We start from the raw sequence: 23,097 nt of genomic DNA on the forward strand, positions 1-23,097 counted from the left end.
ATGCCTCTGCGCAGTAATAGCAGAGACTCCACGCCTCAACACTCACATCTAGCGAGCCAGTCACGTATTTAATCACACAATTTGACACGCCGCGTGGGCCCTCAGGTTGTGTGTTAAATTTCCCTCTCCTTTTTTCCTCTCCTCTCTTTCTTCGGCGTGCTTGGTTTATTGTGTTGTTGTCTTTGCCCCTCTTTCACTTTTAATCCCCCTGCTGAGGCAAAATGTTTTTGAGATGAAAAACAAAGGCAATGAAAGAAAGGAAACATGCAATGCGTCATAAAACAGGGAAAGAGACATGAGATGTTGTACAAAGAGAGTCACTACATGGAGCTTAACTTATTAGAATCCAAATCAGTGTATTTGTCACGTACAACAAATGTACATGAATGCATCTTGGCAGTGTTGGTGCTAAAACATATCAGCAGCTAAGATGGCAACACGGTGCACACGGGACAACAGGACATTGAGAGCACAAGGATTCAATAGACAGATTATGTATATCCTTTGACATACAATAGCTGCATGTGTCGTACATTCAGCTTTCAGTCACCATCTGCATTTAGCATGCTAGCAGTAGAGGGGGGATGGTTAGCTTGTGGCAAAAATCAGAATGAATGAATGCATAAGAAGGTAGTGCAGCCACCATGAAAACATCCATGATGAATATACAGCCTAAGGTGCTTGTTTACATCAACACATTTACTATTAACTCGATGTGATGTATAGAGCAACAGATGAAGAGAGCTGAGAAACCCATTAATAGTTTTACAAGGTCATTTAGTCATCATTGAAACCTGTTTATGGTCACTGGCAAATTAAATAACTTAAATGAAGTTTTTTTTTCCATCCATTGTTTAAGAGCTTGCTGGACTGGGTGATACCCTGAAACCAGGAAAAATTAACCAGTAGCTATTTTTATCCAGAGGCCAGTGCGGGCAGTCAGTAATCCTCAGTCGTGTGATTAATTCTTTACAATAGAAGAGCATCTTCATTCTTCTGATTATTAAGTTTATTTATTATCATTATACAACACAGGATTGTACAACAAAAAGAGCTTTAGTCCCTTTATACTCCACAGTGATAGAACATATACAGATAATTAAAACCCAACTAGAATATGATAAAATATGTAAATGAAGTTAGTTATATACATATATACATACTCCTATACACATATAATTATGCAGTGCATATTTACATTTGATGTTCCATCCTTTCAGCTTGGAGCACAATCAAGGGCAACACCTTGACCCAGGATGTTGTGGTGGAGCAGGTCTCTGTAACATGTGGCCACAACAGTCTCTGGTCATGAAAATTAAATGAAATGGGACTCAGGTTTGCCAAGCAACAGGAAGCCAGACATTAGCCAGGGTCAGCCTTGTGTCCGAGCTGTCCTCCTCTCCTGAGAGTGTATTTCTGTCACACGTGATGCGTGTTTCAGAAATAAAGCCAAAAAATAAACCAAAAATGTAGTGAAATTTAAAGGAGCTACCAACCATATCATCTACACACGCCACCATTGTCCTGGAGATACTTCAGGAGACCAATAAAACTGGTATAATCCAAATTTGTTTAAGTATATATCCAGTTCTTCACATGTGTCCTGCATCAGAGGCAGCATGGACAGTTAATTGCAGTCAACACAGCATAGCTTCCGGAAAATATGAGGCTGTAAGACTTTTTCTCACGGTAACCATACTGATACGAAACAGCAGGGTGTTACCAATGAGACTATTAAAGGTCCTGTTCCATTTAGTATAGCAGAGCCAGAGACAGCACACACAAACAGCACACTGACTCTGTATCATTGGTAGCACCTGTGTTTATCCCAGTATTTCACGTCAGAATGGCTGTCACGAACCTCACAGTCTATTTCGCACTTCATGTGTATTAATGTAACTTGTTCGTCAAGTGCATTCATTCTTGTAAATGACGTCGATTCTGTAACACAATTCAGACAGCATTACTCTAAACTTAATTTTAGACTTTATGATTCTACACTATCTAATAGCAGGATAACAGAAGGGACAAACAGATCCCAGTTTACTAGTCACCAACTGATTATTAATCAAATTGTGCCTTTGCTGTGTGAACAAATGAGAGCAGAATGTGTGAGAATGACACATCTCGTCGAAACCGAAGTCTGTTGCACATGCAGAGAAGTGAGAAACAACTGGAGAAACTAACACCTGGTGGTCTTAATTGCTGGAGGCATCAAACAGGCAGCGTGCCTCAAAATGCAAACATGCTTTGCTTTCTTCACTTTCTTGACAAATTTATTCTCTCCAAGACGAGTTGGAAATAAGTTTCTTTACAAGGACACGACACACAAGTGCATTAGTTGTCCTAGTGTGATACGCTCGATTCTAAAAATGTATTTAAATGTTTTTGTTTGCATTGGAAGCAAGTGCACCACTAAAACAAGATTATGAGAATCGATATTATATTAAATTGTTGCGATTGACATTTCGTCTAGCAGACTTGTCAGTGAGTTTTTGTTTTCAGTTTTCACCGTCCAATCCCACCTTCTGCTCCGTCAGTCCTCCGTTCTTGCCTCTTACCTCCACCGCTCCACTCATCCATCAGGTCACTCTATCGATCGCATCGAAGGATTATCCTATTCAACATGCTGTCTGGGAGAAGACGCTTGTCATGGCAGATACACTATTGATTAGCTTTAACTAGGACCTACTCATTGCGGTGAACACACACCCAGACACACACTCGAAAACTCAGCAGAGGAGAAAATAGAGACAACTGGGACCGAGGTAGAGGAGCAGAAGGACACACTGTCCCTCTGTGCTGAGATGTGTGTGTCACTGTGCATTTATTCATCTGTGTTAGTGTTGTGGAGGAACAAAACACCAATGAATGCTGTTTTATTTACAGGGAAAATTAGTAAGATCTTACTCATTTGTACTCATTTGTATCTTATGTTCTTTAAGGGATCCAAAGAGGGTTGGGAATGGTTTCTTGGTTAGTGGGCGGTTGAATTGGTCAATTGGGTTGGGTTGGGGGGATTGCAATCCCAATCTCTGACAGTAATGATGTAATGATTACTCTTTTCATCAAAGTTCCCACTCAAAAACCATGAACAGAGTTCCTCTGTGACCTGTTTTTTCCAGACAGCCATACACCTTCTCCCCACACTTCTGTACTTTCTCTTGCTTCTTCACCTGATTTACAATCTCCGTCCTCTAACCTCACTTTCTTTTCCTTGTATTTGCAGGATGGCCAGTCCAGGACAGTAAGGCAGTTCCAGTTTACTGACTGGCCAGAGCAAGGCGTGCCTAAATCCGGGGAGGGATTCATCGATTTCATTGGCCAGGTGCATAAAACCAAGGAGCAGTTCGGACAAGATGGACCAATCTCTGTCCACTGCAGGTAAGGGGCCTCACCGTCATGTCGTACCATACTTGCTCTTCTTCACAGCCTCAAAGACCCAAGATCCAAAATGCATAGCCTGAAGTGGCATATTTCCATTTAGATAGTGTTGGTGTGAGTTAGTGAGCTTTTGAGATACCATAGAGCCATACAGATGCCTGCCTCCTCTCACATGAAACTAATGGCATTTTCACATTAGGTACAGTTTGTTCATGCTGTGCCTAAGTACAATGCCCACCCCTCTTGGCTTATGGTGCTCAAAGTGCTAAAAAATACATCTGAAAAATTCAAACGCAATGTCTCTTTACTTTCTTTGCAGCATAGAAAGAAAGTAGTTTCTCCATGAAACTGCTCATAACAAGGTCTGTCGATTTTTTTCGAGTAACTGGTTCATGATTTCTGGAAAGACACATTGCTGTTGAATTTTTTAAATGTAATTTTTGGAATTTTGAGCACCACAAGCCAAGAGCCAGTTCCATTACAGTCAAGACAAGGCAAACGTCTCTATGGTTAATAGCTCACACCAAATCCATATAGATGGCTAAATAGCACTGAAATCCAGAGCAAAATTATGTGTTTATTTTTGGGTAAACTATCACCTTAAAAATTCTATATTATAATAAGATTTTCTTGAAAAGAAAGGCATGGTATGCCGTATCGCCTCAAACTGCACTCAAAAGCCATACTTTCCGTCTTGAAAGAGATATAAGGCTTAAAGCATCAAGACAAGATTAAATCACGTCTTAAGGTGGTTATTGTTTTGCAGCACAGCACCTCCTGCGGTGCAGCTCTAACAGCATCATCAGATACGATCCCTCCTCTCCTTTTTGCCACCGCAGTACACTACGGCTGCACCTCCACAGGCCCATCTCCTCCATAATTGATAAGGTTGAGATGCGGCTTGGCATTTGCAAAGAGGAGGCACATGAAATGATACAGCCATTCTTTTTGGTTTTTATGATCGCTCCGTGATGCATTTTTCATCACCTCGGGTGTTGCTTCCAAGGTAACCTTCATCATTAACTTGACACACTGGACTCTGCTAAAAGCTGATATTTGGTAGTGGTCACCACTAAGAAATCAGATCATTCTTCTTCTTCCATAGTCCTTGAGTGAGATCTGAATGAGTTGTTACCTTTTGTTGCAGGGCAGTGGACATGGTTGATAGGCCGTTTTTGTATGCTTTACAGACTAGTAAAGAAGAAATGTCTAGAAATCCCTTTACCAAAGATACTTACCTGTATGTGATAAATTGTTTTTGTGGTCTGATTGGTATTTAGATGCCTAAAAAATTCAGGATACAACTGTCAAACTAACACAATGTGATAGTGTTAACAAACAAAGGTGTTACCACGCTGAATAATTTCCTCGTTGCCTCATAAGCATGGTTTACTTTCGGAAGAGAGTAGCAGCCACCTTTCTATTGCACTGGCGCCATGACATCATCAAACATAACATCACCTCCCGTGTATTAAAAAGCAATGATGTCACCTGCCATCAAACGGGCCCAGGGGAGTTGTAAGATGTGTCAGGGAAGCTCCAATAAGACTGAGTTATTCCTCCCTTCTATGAGGTCGTTATTGGAGGGGGAGAGCACTGTCTTAAAGCAAAAGGATCACCTATTGCAGAAGGAGTCGCAAGACTGGAGTCATGGACAAAAAGGCCCACGGCCTGTTAAACTGGACTGTAAAGCTGGGTTGCACCAACAAGGATTAATGTCTAAACTCGGATTAAATCATGTTTTAACTTTAAATGATGTTGCACCAAGCTTTTTTAAACAGTTTTGTAATTAAGAATGATTCAATTTAAACCTGTCTTTAAACCTCTGCTAAGTTTTTACCACACTCAAACTTAGAATGTGATGAATTATTAACTTTTGGCAGAGGAGGTTTAGATTTTAAAATGACTGCTTTTTTTTTAGATGGATTGAGCGAAATAATGAAGGTCTTCAAAAAAAACGTTAAGCGACAGTCAAGCCAGTTGAGTTTTATGATGCGTCTATTCTTTCTTTCACTCCAGTTGATCTGTTAACACAGTCCAGTCTGGCTTGCTGTGCTGACCATTTTTTTTTTTTATCTTCTGTTATTTGGCCTTTTCATACCATTATTTCAGCCACAATTTATGAGTAGGCTGACTGGGCTAAGTAACATTTTAGCAAGCTAGTAAATAATGTAATGTTTTAACTTTATAGCAAGCTAGAAACAATGATATGTTTTGTTAAGTTTTTAGCTCACCAGCAAACAATTTAACATTTTGTTATGTTTTTAGCTTGCTAGCAAACAATGTAAAGCTTTCTTAACTTTTAAACAAGCTAGCAAACCATGTAAAATATTGTTAAGGACTGAGTCTAAAGTTTTCCTTCCTCTTTTACCAGGTTCAGACAGTACTCATTTCTTTTTCATCTGTGTATTTATTTCTGGTGAAACTCTTATTTAATTATGGTTTTTAATTGTGCAACAAAGCTCTGTAATTTTAAATCTGGATTTTAGTTTTGCTAAATTCTGATTAGAACTAATCTTAGATTAAATAAATTCTTGTTGATGTCACCCAGTCTAAGAGTCATATGACTTTTTTGTATTCAGCTGCCAAACAGTTAATGCATCCTTGACACATCTCAGTGAACTTAGTTTGAATTCTTGAGAATCAAAAGAGGATTAACTCAGAACTTCTGCAGTCGACAGTGAAGTAAATCATTAGAATTTGTTGAAGTTAATCATGCAGTTAAGTTACCTGCAGTCCTTAATTTTGTACTATTTATCAAGTCGTTCCAAATCAGAGTAGGTGTCACTTTGTGTAAAGGTAGATATCTAATTTTGGAAAGAAGTTTCTCATGAGAAGTGATGTTAAAGAAAAAATATTAAGCTTTGGTTGGTTTCTTTGTCTGTCACTACCTCCTTCTCCTCCCGACCATCCTCATCTTCCTCCTCTTCCTCCTCCTCCTCTTCTTCTTCCCTCCCTCCTCCTTCAGGCTTTTCATCTCCATGTTGAGGGCTTATGCCTTCCTTTTCTCTTACTCTTTCGTCTTCTGTCACCGGCCTTCCTCGTCTGTCATCCCTCTGTCTATTTCTTAATCCTCTCTCCCGCTCTCTTTCTCTCTCCTCCTCTCCTCTCCATCCATCCATCCATTCTCCCCTGGCCCTTCTTTCTTCCACTCCCACCCCCTTTTCTTCTTCACTCCTCCTCTCCCCTCCTCAGCCACTATCTAATAGACCCACATGCTTTTTGTCATTAATTGCCCGATTACGTACTGTGAATGGGGACACCAAATCCTCTCAGTCTGCAGCGGCTCGGCGAGCCTTCAGATTTGGAGAGTCGATCTTCCTGGAGAGAAGCAGAGACAGAGGGAGAGGGAGAGAGGAGCTGAGTGAGTTTAAGAGTCCATGTGACAAGCTGTGACCGACTCCTAGGAAGAGGCTTTGGGAGGGCTGAGAGACACTGCGGCGTGGGGGTTGGTGGTGGGTGGTCGTATGTTCTGCATGATTAGGCTCAATAACTACTGTGTTCGATATCATTTAATTTACTGTCAGCTGATACAAGTCATTTTTTTGTCATTTGTCGTAGCTTTGTCCCCCAACAGACACACACTCACAGGCGTAAACACACACACACAAAACAAAAGTGTCTGCTAGCAGCCACTGCTTTCGCTCCTCGCTCAACAAAATAGCATCGGAGGCTGGAAGAAGCCCAAATAAATCTGTTGTCATATCAATTATTGTTCCATTGGTGAAGTGGAAGTCATTTCACAGCAAAGCAGCTTAGAGAGGCAGCTCTCAAGTATTTCAGGATCTGAGTTAAGACTCAGACTGTATTTCTGGAGAGCAGCAGCAGCAGCAGGCGGACTTTTTCCACACATGGGAGGAGGGGCTTAATGAGACAAAATGTTTGCTTGTTTGTGTGCGTGATTTGTCGGTGTCCTTGGGGGCTCATTTTGTGTTCGACAAGAATGGGGACGCACATCAAAGTGGGTTTGCAGAGTTCCCACATGCAGATTGCGTCCTTGCCCGTTGTCGCCGTCACGTTACCCTGCCGCAGGATTTGTGGCTATCAAAAGTTTTCGAACGGCAGTCGGAGCTGCAAACGTGCAAAGTTGCCAAGTGCAGCTTTACAACAAATTCCTGTTGCAGATGTGTATGTATTTTAGAGGAAATAGAAGACTGAAATAACTTAAAGATGAGTGTTGCAGGTCTTAGTTGGAGTTATAAAGTCACGTACACACAAGAGAACTTTAGATGCAGCAGAAAGACAAATAAAAAAAATAGACTCACCACTGAGCATGCAAGACATATCTTTAACACCCTTATTAATTCACTGTGTCTGTTTCTAGTGCTGGTGTGGGGAGGACCGGAGTCTTCATCACCCTCAGCATCGTCCTGGAGCGAATGCGCTATGAAGGCGTGGTCGATATCTTCCAGACAGTGAAGATGCTCCGGACACAGAGGCCAGCCATGGTCCAAACTGAGGTCAGAGGTCATGCAGACACACACAAACATATTCTGTGCTTCTAGTTTTGGGTAACACATAATTGTATTAAAGTTTACTGTAGTTTCGAGGCTAAATGCCGCTTCTTGAAACCTAATCTATGATTGGACAGTTGCTGTTCAGAGGAGGGGCTTAGCAAAGGGTCGATAAAACTGAAATCACTTCTATACATTTGTAGTAAACTCTGATCTATAATGCCATCTTGTAAGATCTCAACCAGTGTTTTTTTTTTAATGTTGTCTGAACTTATTGATCTCATTTACTGATGTATTTTTTCTGTGTTTCTTCCCTACAGGATGAGTACCAATTCTGCTATCACGCAGCTCTGGAGTATTTAGGAAGCTTTGATCACTATGCAACGTAAAAAGCCATCTCTTCCCCCCCAGAATCCTGTCACCCACCTCAACAGTCTCCTGAGCCATAGAAACTATGAAATTTGAAACGACGACAGCAGACGACGATATCACCATCACTAATTCAGACACACCCAACAGGATCCTATTGTAGATTTTTTTAGAAGACAACGCCCAAGAAATCTGTTTAGAATAATTCCAATTCGACTAAAGAGACCCTTCGGGAGGAAAATTGCCCATCATGTAGTAAAGAAAATCCTCATCCGAGGAGAAACCAGACGCTGTGGCTCAAGCTGTGGGGCGGGAATCGATCAAAGTGTCAGACTGCTTACCTTACCTCAAGTGTTTCAATGTGGAGGACATTGTAAACATTCGTGGACATTTCTCTTCTCAAAAATATCTTCGTGATACAACAGTAACAAGCAACAGATAATGAAGGAGAACAGCAAAAATCAGTGAGAGGCAGTTGGATGTAGCCACGATGGGGTGACTTTCTTGTTCTTTTGATATGCCTGGGTGTAAAAGGGAGCTCAAGTATTTCTATCAACACGTTTTGTGAGTGATATCCGGAGAAATTACCAAATTGTTGTTGACAAGTGGTTTTCCCCAAACTCTGGTAGGAGAAAAAGATCAAAACGTAACAAGTGCGAGGACACAATACCATCTGGCATCAAATAAAACTTGAGTTTTTTACACTTTCCCCCAAATGATATGCATAATTTGTGTGGAAAAAAACACTCAACTATTAAAGTATACATCACTTAACTGCCTGTTCTCAAGCGCTAAATGCTTAGAGAAGGAACAGTCAGTGGTTGTTGGGAGGAACGCAGCAGCACATATCTTAAGATCAGTTAGTTTCATGAATTGTGTGTAAAACCAGTATCCCAAACCAGGAAACCACAGTGATGTTGACCACAGTGTATTTAAAAAGTGCCCCAGGAGGCTCGTGTCTCAGTCACCGGAGAAATCGGGGAGAAACCTTGGCTGTTGCGAGGAGCTGCAGCTGGGTCGTGTTGTGGATGGTCAAGCTGGGAGAAATGGCAACCGTGTCCCATGATTTTTTACAGTCACTCCTCTCTTTGGAACCATTGCATCATGGGGCTTCGGTGTTAACATCCACCATTTTGAACAACTGGTGGGCGAGAAGCTTTGGATCAAAATGGAACAACCAAACAAGGATCGCCCCAAAAGTTGGGGCTTTCTTTGTGTACAGTGACCAACGCTCATCATCATTGTTTTGAACTTTTTTGTCTTATGAGGAATTATCTTTTTTTTTTCTTCTTTTTTTTTAAATTTTCTGTCAAAACCAAACATGCTGCTTATCTCGTGTATGCCGTACATGTGACTCTTGAGGGAGAGGAAACTGACGAACAAAAAGATGCCAGCTCTGCTAACTGCTTGCGCCCAGGCGGGCATGACTGAAAGCGCATCCACATGACAACATCATCGTCCACCGGTCTTTTCCACCTCTCCTTTTTTTTTTTTTTTTTTGTTTCCAGCCTCCTCTATAATCATCTATCTCATTGTATAAGACACTCAAGAGTGGCAGAGGCCTGTTGCAATTACAAAAGCTGTACGTTCATGTGGTTGAAAAATTGGCCTTTAGTTCCACTGTGTGTGTGTTTGGTAACAGGTGGATAAACAAAGTAGTTGCTTTGGGTTTTTTATAGATGATGTCTGTGTGGATGCCACAGCCAGACCAGGCAGCCATGTTGGATCTCGATGCCATTATGTGATAATGAAATTCTTTGGTACAAGTAAACTTGCACATCCCTAAGAGAAAAAAAAAAAAAAAACTTGAAACAAATACTCCAAAAACAACTGCAGGTTGGATTTGACGCACTAATGTATATGAGTGTGATTAATTAAAAAAAAAAATCAAGCTTTTGAAATCAGTGAGTTTTCATTTTGAGATCAATCTTTTGGTACAGATGAGTGTACGGATTCTGCGAAGAAGGGTGTGCACAAAAAACCAGAGCGATGGATGGACAGAACTGTGTGTAATCTTTTCTTATTTCCAAAAAAGCCTTATTGTTACTGTAACATTATGAAAAACATTAATGTTGTATTATGACGACTTATTTTACATTACATAGTTGACTTTTTATTTTCTTTTTGGTTTAGTTTTTTAACAGAGACGTTGTATCACATTTTTTTAAACTTAGCAGGAAAAGAGAAATGCTTATTTGTTCATATTACGTTTAAAGACATTCTATTTTTTCACTGTAGAAATGTTAAGTATAACATGTCTGTGTGGACGTGTGCGTATATGTATTTATGCATATATATACCGCACACTCACACATGCATATATATTTAAATGCAGAATATAAAGATATATCCAAACACTTAGTATTAAATCAATTTTTCTCCTCATCATCTTTTTTTTATACCAGCCAGTGCTCATGTTTGAAAATATGATGACTTTTTATTGGTTTCTTTTTTTGTTTGTGTGTTTGTTTTTTGTAATCTTAGAGACCTTGTGTGTTTCTTGAGAAAGAGCCGAGGTGTTGAATCCTCCACCTCCACTCACCAGTTTAACTTCTACCCCAGGGTAGATCCTGTGCCGATGAGGAGATGCCATTTTTAAACCTTGTTGAGATTCTTTATTATCATTAACTTGTAGGCATTAGTATTCTTTTGACTTTATTTTGAGCAACTGTTGAATGATGAACTGGTCTACAAAATATCTAATCAAACAAAAAAAATTCATAATTGAACTCTTTTTGTTATCTATGTCGGCCCAAAATGACATACTGTACCTTGTATGATCATGTACAGACAATGACCCTCACAGTTTCTAAGAAAATAAGTTCTTTCTCTTTTTTTACTTTGATTATTTTCAGACATAATGTGGTCATTCATTTTGTTAGATATCCACTATGATCTAGAATATACCTGTAAATAAACAAATATATAGATTATATGTATTTGTATCATTTGACCCTCAAGATCTCATACTTTAAGTGGGAACAGAACTACAAAGATCGAGGTTTCTGCTCATATCCGACTTCCTGGTGTTTGTAAAGCCTGTTTTCTCTCCTTCCGAAATGTTCTTTCTCCAGCCCTGCTCCCTGGTCTTTAATTACCACTCGCTTTTTTTTTCTTGCCTTTAATTTCCCCTGCTAGCAGTTAAACTGGGAAACAAGCCAGCTCCCGTTCTCACACCTATAGCCTCAATGAGGGCATGAAATCAGCATCAGTGATCTGCTGGTGTAATTTAGCCGAGGATGGGAAGTTAGTCCACTCTAACAGCTAACCATTTGATTTGGTAATGAACCTTCAATTCAACGACCTGTTACATTCTCATTCTCAATGTGGATGATAACTTTTTCCTGCCCTGGCATTAGCATGGGCTTACTAGAGGTAAAACGAACTTTTCTCTGTCAAACCATGAAATTAAAACAACTTAAAGTGATTCTATTTAAATAATTTGAGCTTTAAAGTCTCTAATTCCAACAAAAAAGGGAGTTGCAAATGTGTATAATCTCTGTTTCTCCACTATTGTGAGAAATAAGGTGTTCTTCATTCCTTAAAAGTTTCCCACAAATCCCCAGAAGGTCCCGAGCTGTCCAACTGCCTAAAATGCCAAGGTGTTGTCCATAAATATGTCATTGGCTGATGGACAAATGCAGCTACGCTAAAGGCCATAAACAGTTCAGTTGCAAAATGACATGTTTGATTTATTTTCTCCCTACTGCATTTTGTATAGAACCATGTTGTGTGTTTTTGTTCAGCCACGTTTTTGTTGTGGGATGCAGAAAGAATTCAGGACTCAATGAAACAGAGCAGTGCGGTGCAACCAAGGGAAGACCAAGACAACCAAAAACTTGCTGCAAATTTCACATTTCCAGCACGTCCTCTCTGAACAGTGGGAACCTTGAGGTGTTTCACAAAGAACTCAAAATCCTGAACTGAAGTCTTTTGGAACTCAAAAAGACTGGCAAAATAAAAATGGGCCCATGCCAAACCCGAAACCGTGGAAGTCTTTGGAAGCTTGTGCAATGTGTTACTCTTTTGACTTCATGTAAAGATGCTAGACTTTTGAAAACAGCCGCCAAATTTACTGGAATATGTCGCAGAATATTTGGGGGAGGGGGAGGGACTAACAAAAAAGCAACACTAACAAAAGATGACATCAAAAAGAATAGAACATATACAGTACATACCGACAAAATGAAAAAGAACCCAAACTCAGCAAAATAGTTTTTCCTTTGTATGAGGGCCAAGAGCTATCACTTTCAAACTGTTACTTCTAACTGAAACAATAATTGGTTTAAAGCCACTGTGTATGTAGATATGTTGACTTTGTATTAAAGAAATGTTGTCTGAAAACCAGTTTGCCTGTGACTTTTTGCTGAGACAGAATGATTTGTGATGGTGGGATCCTTCCAGATATCTCTCTTTATATCTGATTGTCTGCCAACCTTAATTAATTTTAATAGGTAGTGAAAACTAAGTTCTACTAACTTAAAAAGCTGTGTTCCAGTAGATTTTTCTTTGTTTTGTGCTTATTAAATTCAGAACGTTCAAATAATATTAATCTACTGAACATGAAATAATGTTTTTTATACTTAAAATTATTCAGTTCTGTTAACTTATTGCAATGAGAGGGGAGGATGAAAATGTTGCATTAACTGAAAATATGAGTTTGCTTAATCAGTCGTTTTAATTCAGCTGTAATCAGTGAGTACATCTAACACTAACCCTAAATATTTAATCTTTGATTACCATGGTGGGAAGTAACTAAGTACAAATACTTAGTTACTGTACTTAAGTGTGTTTTCAGGTATCTTTATTTGACTTGAGTATTCTTTTTTTTTTTTTTTTTTTTTAACTTTTACTTTTACACTTTAACACAAATATTACATTTCCAAAACAGGCTTATTACCTAAGTTTACCTAACTTTTAAAGCATTTGAGGGGAATTATTCAGTATTTTTACTTTGTGTCATTGTGTGCTGCCTTCACAACATCAAGACCAATTTCAACCTAAATGGAATGGAAAATAAGTCATAGAAAGGACGACTCCTTGGTGCATCCATCAGTGCATGTTATGCAAGACACACATAATGAGATGAAAACGACATAAAACAGAAAAGACATAACAAGACAATAACGACGTATCAAGATGACAAAGATGTAAAACAAAAAAGACCTAACAAGACAAAAACAAGAACAAGAGGAAAATAATATAACAAGATAAAAATAACTCAGTTGTGTAACAAGGTAAAAATGATGTAACAAGACAAAAAAGACAAAATGAAAAAGGAGCAACTAAAGAAGAGAGACGCAACGAAATGAAAAAGATGTAACAAGACAAAAACAACGCAACAAGGCAAAAAAATGTAACAAAACAAAACATAATAAGACACACAATGTAACCTTCAACTTCTGAGCAGTTGCCACATGCTACAAGATCATCTCGCAGGACAAATGATGAGGCACACAGATGGTGCACTTCTTCTGTTGATAGGCGGCTTGATTAGCTCCCTCCTATATTTATCCACCAGCCTCTTCACAAACATATCCTGAAGTGTTCTTAAGCCCCCCTTCGAGCTTGATAAATGCCACCCAGACAGGCTGATATTGGCACAGAGGTAAACCTTCACCTGGTGGTATTTGCTCTCCCATCCATCCTCAAGTGGGGCTTTTCAGATATGTGATAACCTCAAAGTAAAATGTCTGCAAGTGAAAAGAAAATACCACCTTTTCCTGCATTTGCCTAACACTATAACTGAAGATTATAGTGAGCAGTTTACAGTGCATTGTTTTGTTTTGTTTGTTTTTTCATTTTTGTTTATTTATTTTTTCATTTTTGTTTTTTGTATAGGCCTTTAGGGGGTATCGATAAAATACTACACCAAGATAAACGTAAGCACTTTTTTTGTTTGTTTGTTTATTGTATTTTTGTTTTTTACAGTATCCAGATCAGTCCATTGGGGCATCATCAGCCCATTACCATTTATTTCCTTCGCACAGCTGACACTGGCCTGGCCCAATTATCGTTCAGGAAATGATGATCATTCACTCCTTTATTATTAGGTGTAACCAGATCTGCTGCACCCGGCCACAGGTGACGGTAAACTGCAGCAACAGCACCACACACCTGCAGCTGCTGTGTCATTTGCCACAACCTTTAGCTATAATTACTTCACACAAGACCCAAACATGCCTGACATGCCAAGTTGACTTGAAAGACATAATTTACGCCATGTTTTTAGCCTAAATCTTCACTGTAGATCCTTAGCTTGGGGCCACGTTCACATGCGCATGCACACTGTCTGAAATGTATGTGTGTGTGAGCAGTATGGAGGCATTTTATGGTGTTTTTTGGTAGTCCATTTTAAAACTGGTCATCATTTACTTACATTGTTTGGGAGACTCTACAGTGCTGTTTTCCTGTGAAACTCCAGCAACTAGAAAAAAAAACTAGACACGAGCTTTGAGCAGCTTGAAGTGAACAGCTTGAGGGTGAACACATAATGACTGAATTTTCATTTCTGGGTGAACTATCCCTTTAAAGTTTCAGTGTGTGAAATATTAATTGTAAATATTGCAGAAATGTAATATAGTGATTATTGTATAATCGCCTGAAAATAAGAATTGTTTTGTTTTCATTACCTTTCATTACCTCTTGTGTATCCACAGACGGTGCAGATTCTCCATATTGCACCAACATGTTTCTACAGTAACCCCAGACAAACCAAACACTGGCTCAAGATGCATTTTTGCAGAAACTGTATGTCCTCCTACAGGCTTGGAACGGTAAAATGAGACAAGGTGTTTGCAGTCTGCAAGCTTCCCACTTGATGCCACTAAATCCTACACATTTGTCTCTTAAATTGAACGTTCTCTATGTTTTTTGTTAGCCCTCGCCCAGAGAGTCACTTGGGCCAGAGAGAGAGAGAGAGAGAGAGAGAGAGCACACCTGATTTTTTTTTTTTTATTATTGTGACATATTCTACGGATAAATGTAAACATGGAGTGAAAGATGTCATGTTGCTTGAATGATGTTGATATGACTAACAACAGATTATTGCTGAGAATCGAGTTCATCGCACAAAAAATGAATTTGCCAGAGCCACGCTGCTCATGCAGGCTACTCTAATCTGTTAACGTTAGCACTGAAAAGGAAAAGCACGAGTTCAGGGTATGCAGGCTGTAAAGTACTCCCACATTCACCCTTTTTTCACACTAGCTGTAATATAGTTTCAGGTTATATGGGCTCTTGCAGTCCCATGTTCACCCTCTTTAAAGGCTGTATAGTCTGTAAATAAAGCTTTTGTCAACCATTTTTTCAGGTTAATCACAAGGTATATATTGGATATGCAGGTTTACTTACAGCGTAACTTATTTCTCAGAATCCCCTAAGTGCAAATTTGTTTGCGTTAATTTGCTTATTGCCTTTACTACTTCCCCTGTACCAGCAACTACCAAGAAATTATTTAACCGGCACTCTCCCCAAAATGTTTACACTCTAATTTCAGGTGTGGAATATGAAAGTCATGTGTCAGTTTTTGTTTGTTTGTTTGTTTTGGGGTTTTTGCCAGGATCATTTTAGGCAAGTGTCTGCTTTTATAATGTGTACTTATAAGACCTTCACTAACCCATGTTCTAAATTTGACTAAAAGCTTTCATGTTTTCTGGGTAAGTTTTAATTTCTGTATGCAAATGCAAAAAAAGAAAGATCAGACTTAAAAAATCGATCACGAGATTTTCTTTTTCTCACTTGCCTTTCTGGGCTTCCATACTGTAGTCTTACATCCGTTCTAAACATTTAGAAGAGAAGAATTTAATGTTGGCGTGGTAAACCATCCAAATATTTGAACTCCTCAAAACCTCTCTCTTCAAAGACATTACTGTCCACGACTGTTTGATTCACACGTATATCAGCTGCAGATGATGTGCTCCTCGTCACCCGAAACACCAATTTGTGACAACATTCTGCCAAGCTGCAAGAGGATTGTCATTTATTAAAGGGTAATATACGCAGAATGACACCCCGTTTCAAGGATGATGTTACTAATTGTCTGCTCAGAGTGCTGTGTTTCAGTCCATTCTTTTCTAATAGTGGCGAGCCAACAGACCGAGTGTGAGGGCAGGCGAGGAAGTGAATTAGGGCGGTGATTATGCAGTGATTCAGACAGCAGCTCATTAGGACCCAGCTAAGCAAGCAATCAACGAATCGATGTGACAGTGGACCCAAAAGCCACAGAAATTTGTAATAAATGGCAAAGCGATAAATTGGATTATCCACAGCCCCGTGGCCAAGCTCTCTCTGTTGCAAATGACAAATCAATCCAATCATGCCACGAAAAAAGCCAAAAGAACCGGGAAAGGGGCCTCATGTTGCTCCGGCTGTGGAGGTTATCTGTCTGAGATGTGCCTTGTTAAGGTTGTGGTTTTCCAGAGGTCATTTCTGTGTGATATTCAGAGCTCTAAAATATTCATGACAGACCATTAGGTGTTTATGACCACCTTTTATAATAAGAGATTTACCGACGTTTGAACTCCAGCCAGAATAGTAAAGGTGTCAGAGGGGTACCGTGCCACATGCCTACTGATTCGCCGAGGAGGAAGCGGCTCCGCACCGCGATCTTGATGATGTAAATGAGCAGCCAAGGAGCAATAATATATAAATAAAATGCAGAGGCAGCAGGATCTCTTTTACCTCGGGGTGCTCCGAGTACGTGATGGATCTACTCCATCCACATGTGAAGTCATGATCGCTGCACGGCGTTCTCATGACTCGAGCACACAGTCGAGAAACACTGAGAGAAAAACAAGAGCTTACTACAACCATAAAGGGTTCTTCAGCTTGTCCTCTTAGGAGAACCCTTTTAGTTCCTGGTAGAACCTTTTATAAAGGTTACACTTGGAACCCTTTCAGAGTTCTACCTAGAACCCACCATAAAGTGTTATACCTAGAACCATCTGTGAACAGGTCCAGCCAGAACCACCTGTGAGAGCTTCTACAGAGAACCCACTTGTGGTGTTATAGTTCCGCCCAGATTCCTGTCTGGAGGGTCTACCCAGAACCTTTTCACCTTGTAATGGTGAACCCACCAAAGAGGTTCTACTGAGAACCAGGGGTTTTATCCAGGGCACACTCAGTGGGTTCTATTGAGAACCTTTTTAGATTCTAAAGGTTTTATCTAGAACCCACCAAGGGGAGATTTTACTGAAAACCTTCTTATTTTTCAAGGTTTTATCTAGAACACACTTGGGGGTTCTAAAGAGAACCCTTTTAGATTCCAAGGGTTTTATGTAGAGCACACCGAGGCGGTTCTACCAAGAACCCTTTATGTTAGGCTTAATGAGTTCAACAATACTTGAAGAACTCTTTCTTCAAAAATATTGGTTCTTAGGATGAAAAGAGTTCTTAATGGAACCCTTAGTCTTACAAAGAACACCTGACAAACCCAAATGGTTCTAGATAGAACCTCAGCCCTTCAGAAAGAACCCCTCTGGAACCCTTATTTCTAAGAGTATATGACATTGATGGATAAAGACAAGCAGACAGACAGACAGACAGACAGACAGACAGACAGATAGACAGATAGATAGATAGATAGATAGATAGATAGATAGATAGATAGATAGATAGATAGATAGATAGACAGATAGATAGATAGATAGATGTACGACTACAGCTAGTAACACTGCAAATCTATTCCGTCCAAGCTGTATTTTTCGCTGAATCCTGCTCCCCCTCCTGCAGAAAATTGAGACGTGTTTTCTCAAAATGCTTTGCTGCCATCTGCAGGACATTTCGTGATATTTCACCGGTATGAAAACCAAACTGAGGAGCAGTTTCCATTCAATTAAATCAAAGATTAACGTAGATGATGTGTTGGAATGTATTGTCTTCTCCAGAGGCTCTTGCTTCCTCTATGCTAATTACATAATTAGGAGATGTGCTTAGTAATGCTGTTTAGCAGGGACTTACACATTTAGTTTGGATACACAAACACATGAAATATGAGCTTTTAGACAAATACTGACAGCTTTGACCACAACAAATGAAGTTTTACTCTACAGCTCTAAAACATGCAGAGTTTTGAGACTTATCTTTAGTGCTGCATTTTTCCCCCCTGCCTGTTTGAGCATCTGCCAGCAGTAAATGGCGGTATTTTAAAACCGTGCTGTGACATGACTCCTGTGTTTATGCCCTCGTGCTGTTATTTCCCACAATCTGTTTTATGTTCCCTCCATCCACTCCTTCCAGCCAGAGCTCTACTACTGACTGATTGCTGCTATTAAAACAGGTTCCTGTTGGGAGTGGGAAGAAGGGCTAGTCTCTCCTTTTCCCTCTCACTCTTGCTCTTTCTCACTCACTTTCTGTCCATCTCTCATCACTATTTCTTCCTCTCTCTCTACTCTACCTACTCCTGTATTTACACTTGACTGTAGCCATGATAGTGGCCTTGTTCTCGGCATGGCTATCCTGATTGATCGCTGGTCCACAGTGAAATATGTCTACAAACACTGGACGGACTACCATGATTTATTTGGTGCAGACATTCATTCTCTCCACATGATGAATCCTCTTCAGAATTTTAATCAGGGTTATCTCAGCTTGGGCTTAGACTAAAGATCTCTTTTATAAAAGGCTGTGTTTCAAAGAGGGGGGCTTGGATTTTAAAAGACACTGGCAGGCGTGAATCCATCTTCCCTGACTTCATGAAGAAGCAGCTGTCTGACGTCACAGAACAATTGCAGCAACCATGGAAGCCAAACACAATAGATAATATAAAACCTGTTCTGCATGTAAATTAATGTTAAACAATGTCAAAGATTTTATTAATTGCTATAACCGTAAACTTGTGTGTCATTTTTCCTCCTTTGCGTTGTATGTGTGCAAGGAGGCTGTACTGCTGAGGGTTTAACTGAGCACACATGCCAAAGAAACTCATCATTGTGTAATAGTCAGCCATGTTTTTTGTTTACTTTTGGCTTCATGCAGCTGAAACACTTCAGATGTTGGATATTTCAACTGGGGAAATTCCGTCCTCTGTTTGTTTAGGTATGATGCATGAACATGTTGACAGCAAGAACTAATGTTCTCATTTCTTTTTAACATTTTCTTTGACATCTGATTCATCATGTCTGAGGCATCTGCCCCACCTCTTCTGCCACGTCCCCTCAGTGAAATTCTCCACTTGTCCACCAGATGCCCTTGGACTTGCCCTCCTTTCCCCATCTACACACCTGTCCTGCAATTACCTGCCCACTCCTCACCTGCACCCCATGTCCCAATTAGCCACCTCTACATTTACCCCTTCACTTGCTTGACTCTCTGTTTAGGTTTGTTTAGCTTTCGTGTGCTTCAGGTTCTTGTTTTCAGTTGTTCCTAAAACCTGTAGCCACCCTGTTCAGACCTTTTTGCCTGTTTATTAGGTGTGTTTTGGATTTGTCTGCTTGTGTTGGACTGTTGTCTTTTGATTTTGGGTTGATCTCTGCCTCACTCACAGTCCCATGAGCCTAAATCACTGAACTGCACCAGCTCTGCCTCAGAACTCTGCATTTGGTCCATTTTCCTCATGTTCCAGCTGCCCTGTAATCACCAGCCTTGACATGTCACTTCTATGAAAGAAAAATTTCAACCAATGACCATGACAACCTTATTTACATTAATTAGAAAAATACTGTCTTCATTAAATTATTGCCTGTTACTTAGAATATGGTGAAGTTAAGAGCTTTTTTTGCCTGTGGCTATTCTACATGTCTCAGTGTGAAAATGCATGTTTGCCTTGGCTTCTAATTTCCAAGTATTTTGTCAGTTTTAAAGGTCATGTATTTAGCCATGTTGGTGTCACAGTGTATTTTCTTTACAATGTTAAACCTTATTCAAGAACTTCTTAATTATCATTACCATGAAGAAGGCCGGCCTCTGGTTTCAAGACAGAATCTTACACATTAATTTTGCCCCCAAGGCAGTGTTTTCTCTAATGTTTGCTTCCCAAAGCATTCTTAGATGAGGTGTTTGAACCAGTGTATAAAGTGGGATGTAATCTTTGGCTCAGTGGTTGAGAAGAAAGCCACATCTTTCTTGTTAAGGTTTTTTTTTCTACTCATGCCCATACAAGGACGAGGAATGTCTCTGGTAAGAACTGCTGTTAGATAATGACTTGGCTTGGACTTAGAAATGGTCACCATTCATGGCTTACACAGACTCTAAGAGCAGCAAACTTTATACTCAAACAGAAAAGTGTTACAGCTAAAGAAAACTGTTTTTCTACAGTTTTTTTTTCTCTAAAAAACTCATTTGGACTTTGGTCTCAAATGTCAGCTAAAACACTGAGTTCATCACAGAATCGGCTCGGTACTATGGGGATAATGGTTCTGTAATGGGAAACGGAGCATAAGAGTGATGGCAGAAAATAAAACCCTACAGTGCTATCTGCTCTGTGATGATGCTCTGAATTTTACAGTAATGATTAAGGATACATGAAACCATCAGCAGTGAAGCCATTAAAGCCTCCCTGTAAACATGTCCATTTGAGGACAATTAAATCACATTCCAGCAGAGTGGGGAGCTGAGAAATCGAGTTTAGGGTGAAAAATGATGATAATGTATTATAATTCTGGTTTTACTAACAGAGGCGGGGCTCTCTAACAGGGCTCCACGTGTTCCACCTCTCATCCTGCTGGATCCACGCACTGAAATTTGCATAACGCTCAGTCAGCCATCCATGACTGAACCCGCAAATATGAGCCCTGTAAAAAGAGGTCATCTACTAACCACTGCATCCACTAAAGTTCTCCAAGTAATGAAGAGGCTTCTCTACCTGTCTTTTTTATGTTGCCTAAATCTATGAACTGTGATTATCATTCTCTACCGTACCTCTGCCCATGTTTGTGTGGTATTAACATGAAGTGGAGTGAATTATATTGGCCATTGACATCAGACCCATGAAGTGCATGAACTCTATTATGATAAGTGTTCTCCTATGTAACAATGACCCTCTGTCTGGCTTCAGAGAGTCATGCTGACATTTCAGCTCATCTGGCATCTTTCGTCCTCTCCCCATTAGTGGTTGCCACAGCACCACAGAACCTGACATGGATAGATTTGGAAGAGGATTTTTACTAAAAAAGTGCCAGACAAAACATGAAAAAGTGCCCTCTAAGGTGCCCTTCCATTGCACGAAACATGATAAAGTGCCCTTCCAATGGACAAAACATGAAAAAGCGTTATCTAAGATGCACTTCCAGATATAAAAAAAAGTGCCCTTGAGGGTGTCTTGATATGCCCTTTAGGTGTCCTTCCAGTGAAGAAAATGCATTGCATTGCCATGTAGGCTGCCCACCATGGTTGAAAAATAGTTGGTCTCTACATTCTTCTAAATGGTTAATTAATTAATAGTTTCTTGTGTGGTTTTATTACAGAGGTGTAGTAATTGTTATACTTTCAGTCTTAAACAAGACATGAAATTGTTTCACCAAAAAAAACCCTGTCTTTCAGCACACTAGTGTTCCAGCTGAGGCCCTTTTCAATTTTGCTGAAAGCCTGAGTCTGCCACTGAGGACAGGTTTGCAAAGCAAACCAGTGGTTCAGTGTCTTGCCCAAGGACACTTCAACATGTGGACCGGCGGAGTTAAGGAGTGAACCGTCATCCCAAGGATGAAGAATGATTCTGGAGGGAGGAAAATGGGATGATGGGAAGAGGTTGAAGGTTCAAGGTCAGTGGGATGAAGGGAGAGGGATGGGAAAATGAAGGAAAAGGGGGTTAGGGATGAAATGAAGGTCATGGACAAATGGATGATAGATGGTGTCAACTGGTGATGGGAAGACAGGTGGGATCCAGGAGAGTCGAGACTCTGGGTTTGGGTACCGTCTCTTCATAACCTCAAAATTTTAGAGCCCTCAGTGCTTCCTGTATTCAGAGAAAGAGATAGAAGGGCAAAAAGTGGGGCTTAAGGGCACAGAAGTGTGGAAACTGTGTCAAAAGGCATGAAAACTGATGAGGTCTGCTCAAGTAGTACTTTCTGTGTGAAAATTGGATGAGTGGGAAGTGTGGTCTTTGTTCATGAACATTAAAAACCTTTATCTCATCAGAAGACAAGAAATCTCTCTCCCCCTTGTGTCCCAGCTGTTCCACTTCATCTTCAAGAAGGTGTAGTAGGTTGGGCAGTAGCCATGTGGAAGCTGGTTGTATTGTATAAGAAAAGCTATTGTTTATTACTAAATTGATGCACAACATTGTGCTCCCCAAAGTAATTGCTGAAATCTCAGAACACAATTACTTTGGTGAGTAAAATATGAAATAGCTAAAAAATAAGTCCAATGGGGTAACAAGTAAGAATGTCAGCCAGTCACACAGACTGTTAACAAGCCAAAGGTTTTGTGGCATCACAGTACCTACCACTTTATTTAGAAGTGAAATGTGAGCCCATCTACACATGAAAAATTAGTACTCACAATTAGGGTAATTACAGTAGATCAAAGTTGAAGCAGAAAGTCAGTCTTTAAAGTTCACTGAGTTCATTTTTTTAGCATGGTTTCCAAGCTGTTTTCCCTTCTGTTTAGTTGTTTGTGTTGGCTCATATGCTACTACACTTCATCCATTATGACTGCAAGATAGGAAGAGCACAGCTTGGCCAGGTTTCATGTGAGGACACACAATAAAGAAAAGACCATAACAGTACAATGACCATGTGGACTTCTATGTTGTGGCCTTTTGCTTTTCTGTTGAACTGTAAGAGCGTGGGATCATTTGGAAGGCATGGGCATAAGGAACAGCTCCCCCCTGTGCCTATAAAGTTATTTTAAACCGACAGTATATTATCAGTGTATGTACAGTAAATTCCAGTGAAGTGGCTCAGATGTAGAGCTGCAGCTGATTAAAGTGAGTGAATAATGACTCAGAGGAATT

At 39.9% G+C, this 23,097-nt stretch overlaps 1 protein-coding gene across 1 annotated transcript in view; it reads left to right on the top strand.

Moving 5' to 3' along the window:
* Positions 1–12,554, top strand: part of ptprsa (protein tyrosine phosphatase receptor type Sa) — a 309,811-nt gene extending 297,257 nt beyond the window's left edge. Inside the window, 3 exon segments of the mRNA XM_084723307.1 lie at positions 3,230–3,384; positions 7,709–7,844; positions 8,159–12,554. Of these exon segments, the coding sequence (XP_084579433.1) occupies positions 3,230–3,384; positions 7,709–7,844; positions 8,159–8,227 (360 nt within the window). The 3' untranslated portion in view covers positions 8,228–12,554.
* Positions 12,555–23,097: the final 10,543 nt, after the last annotated feature.

Source organism: Lutjanus erythropterus, chromosome 7 (assembly GCF_056507025.1).
Source record: "Lutjanus erythropterus isolate fLutEry1 chromosome 7, fLutEry1.hap2, whole genome shotgun sequence".
NCBI classification, from domain to species: domain Eukaryota; kingdom Metazoa; phylum Chordata; class Actinopteri; order Lutjaniformes; family Lutjanidae; genus Lutjanus; species Lutjanus erythropterus.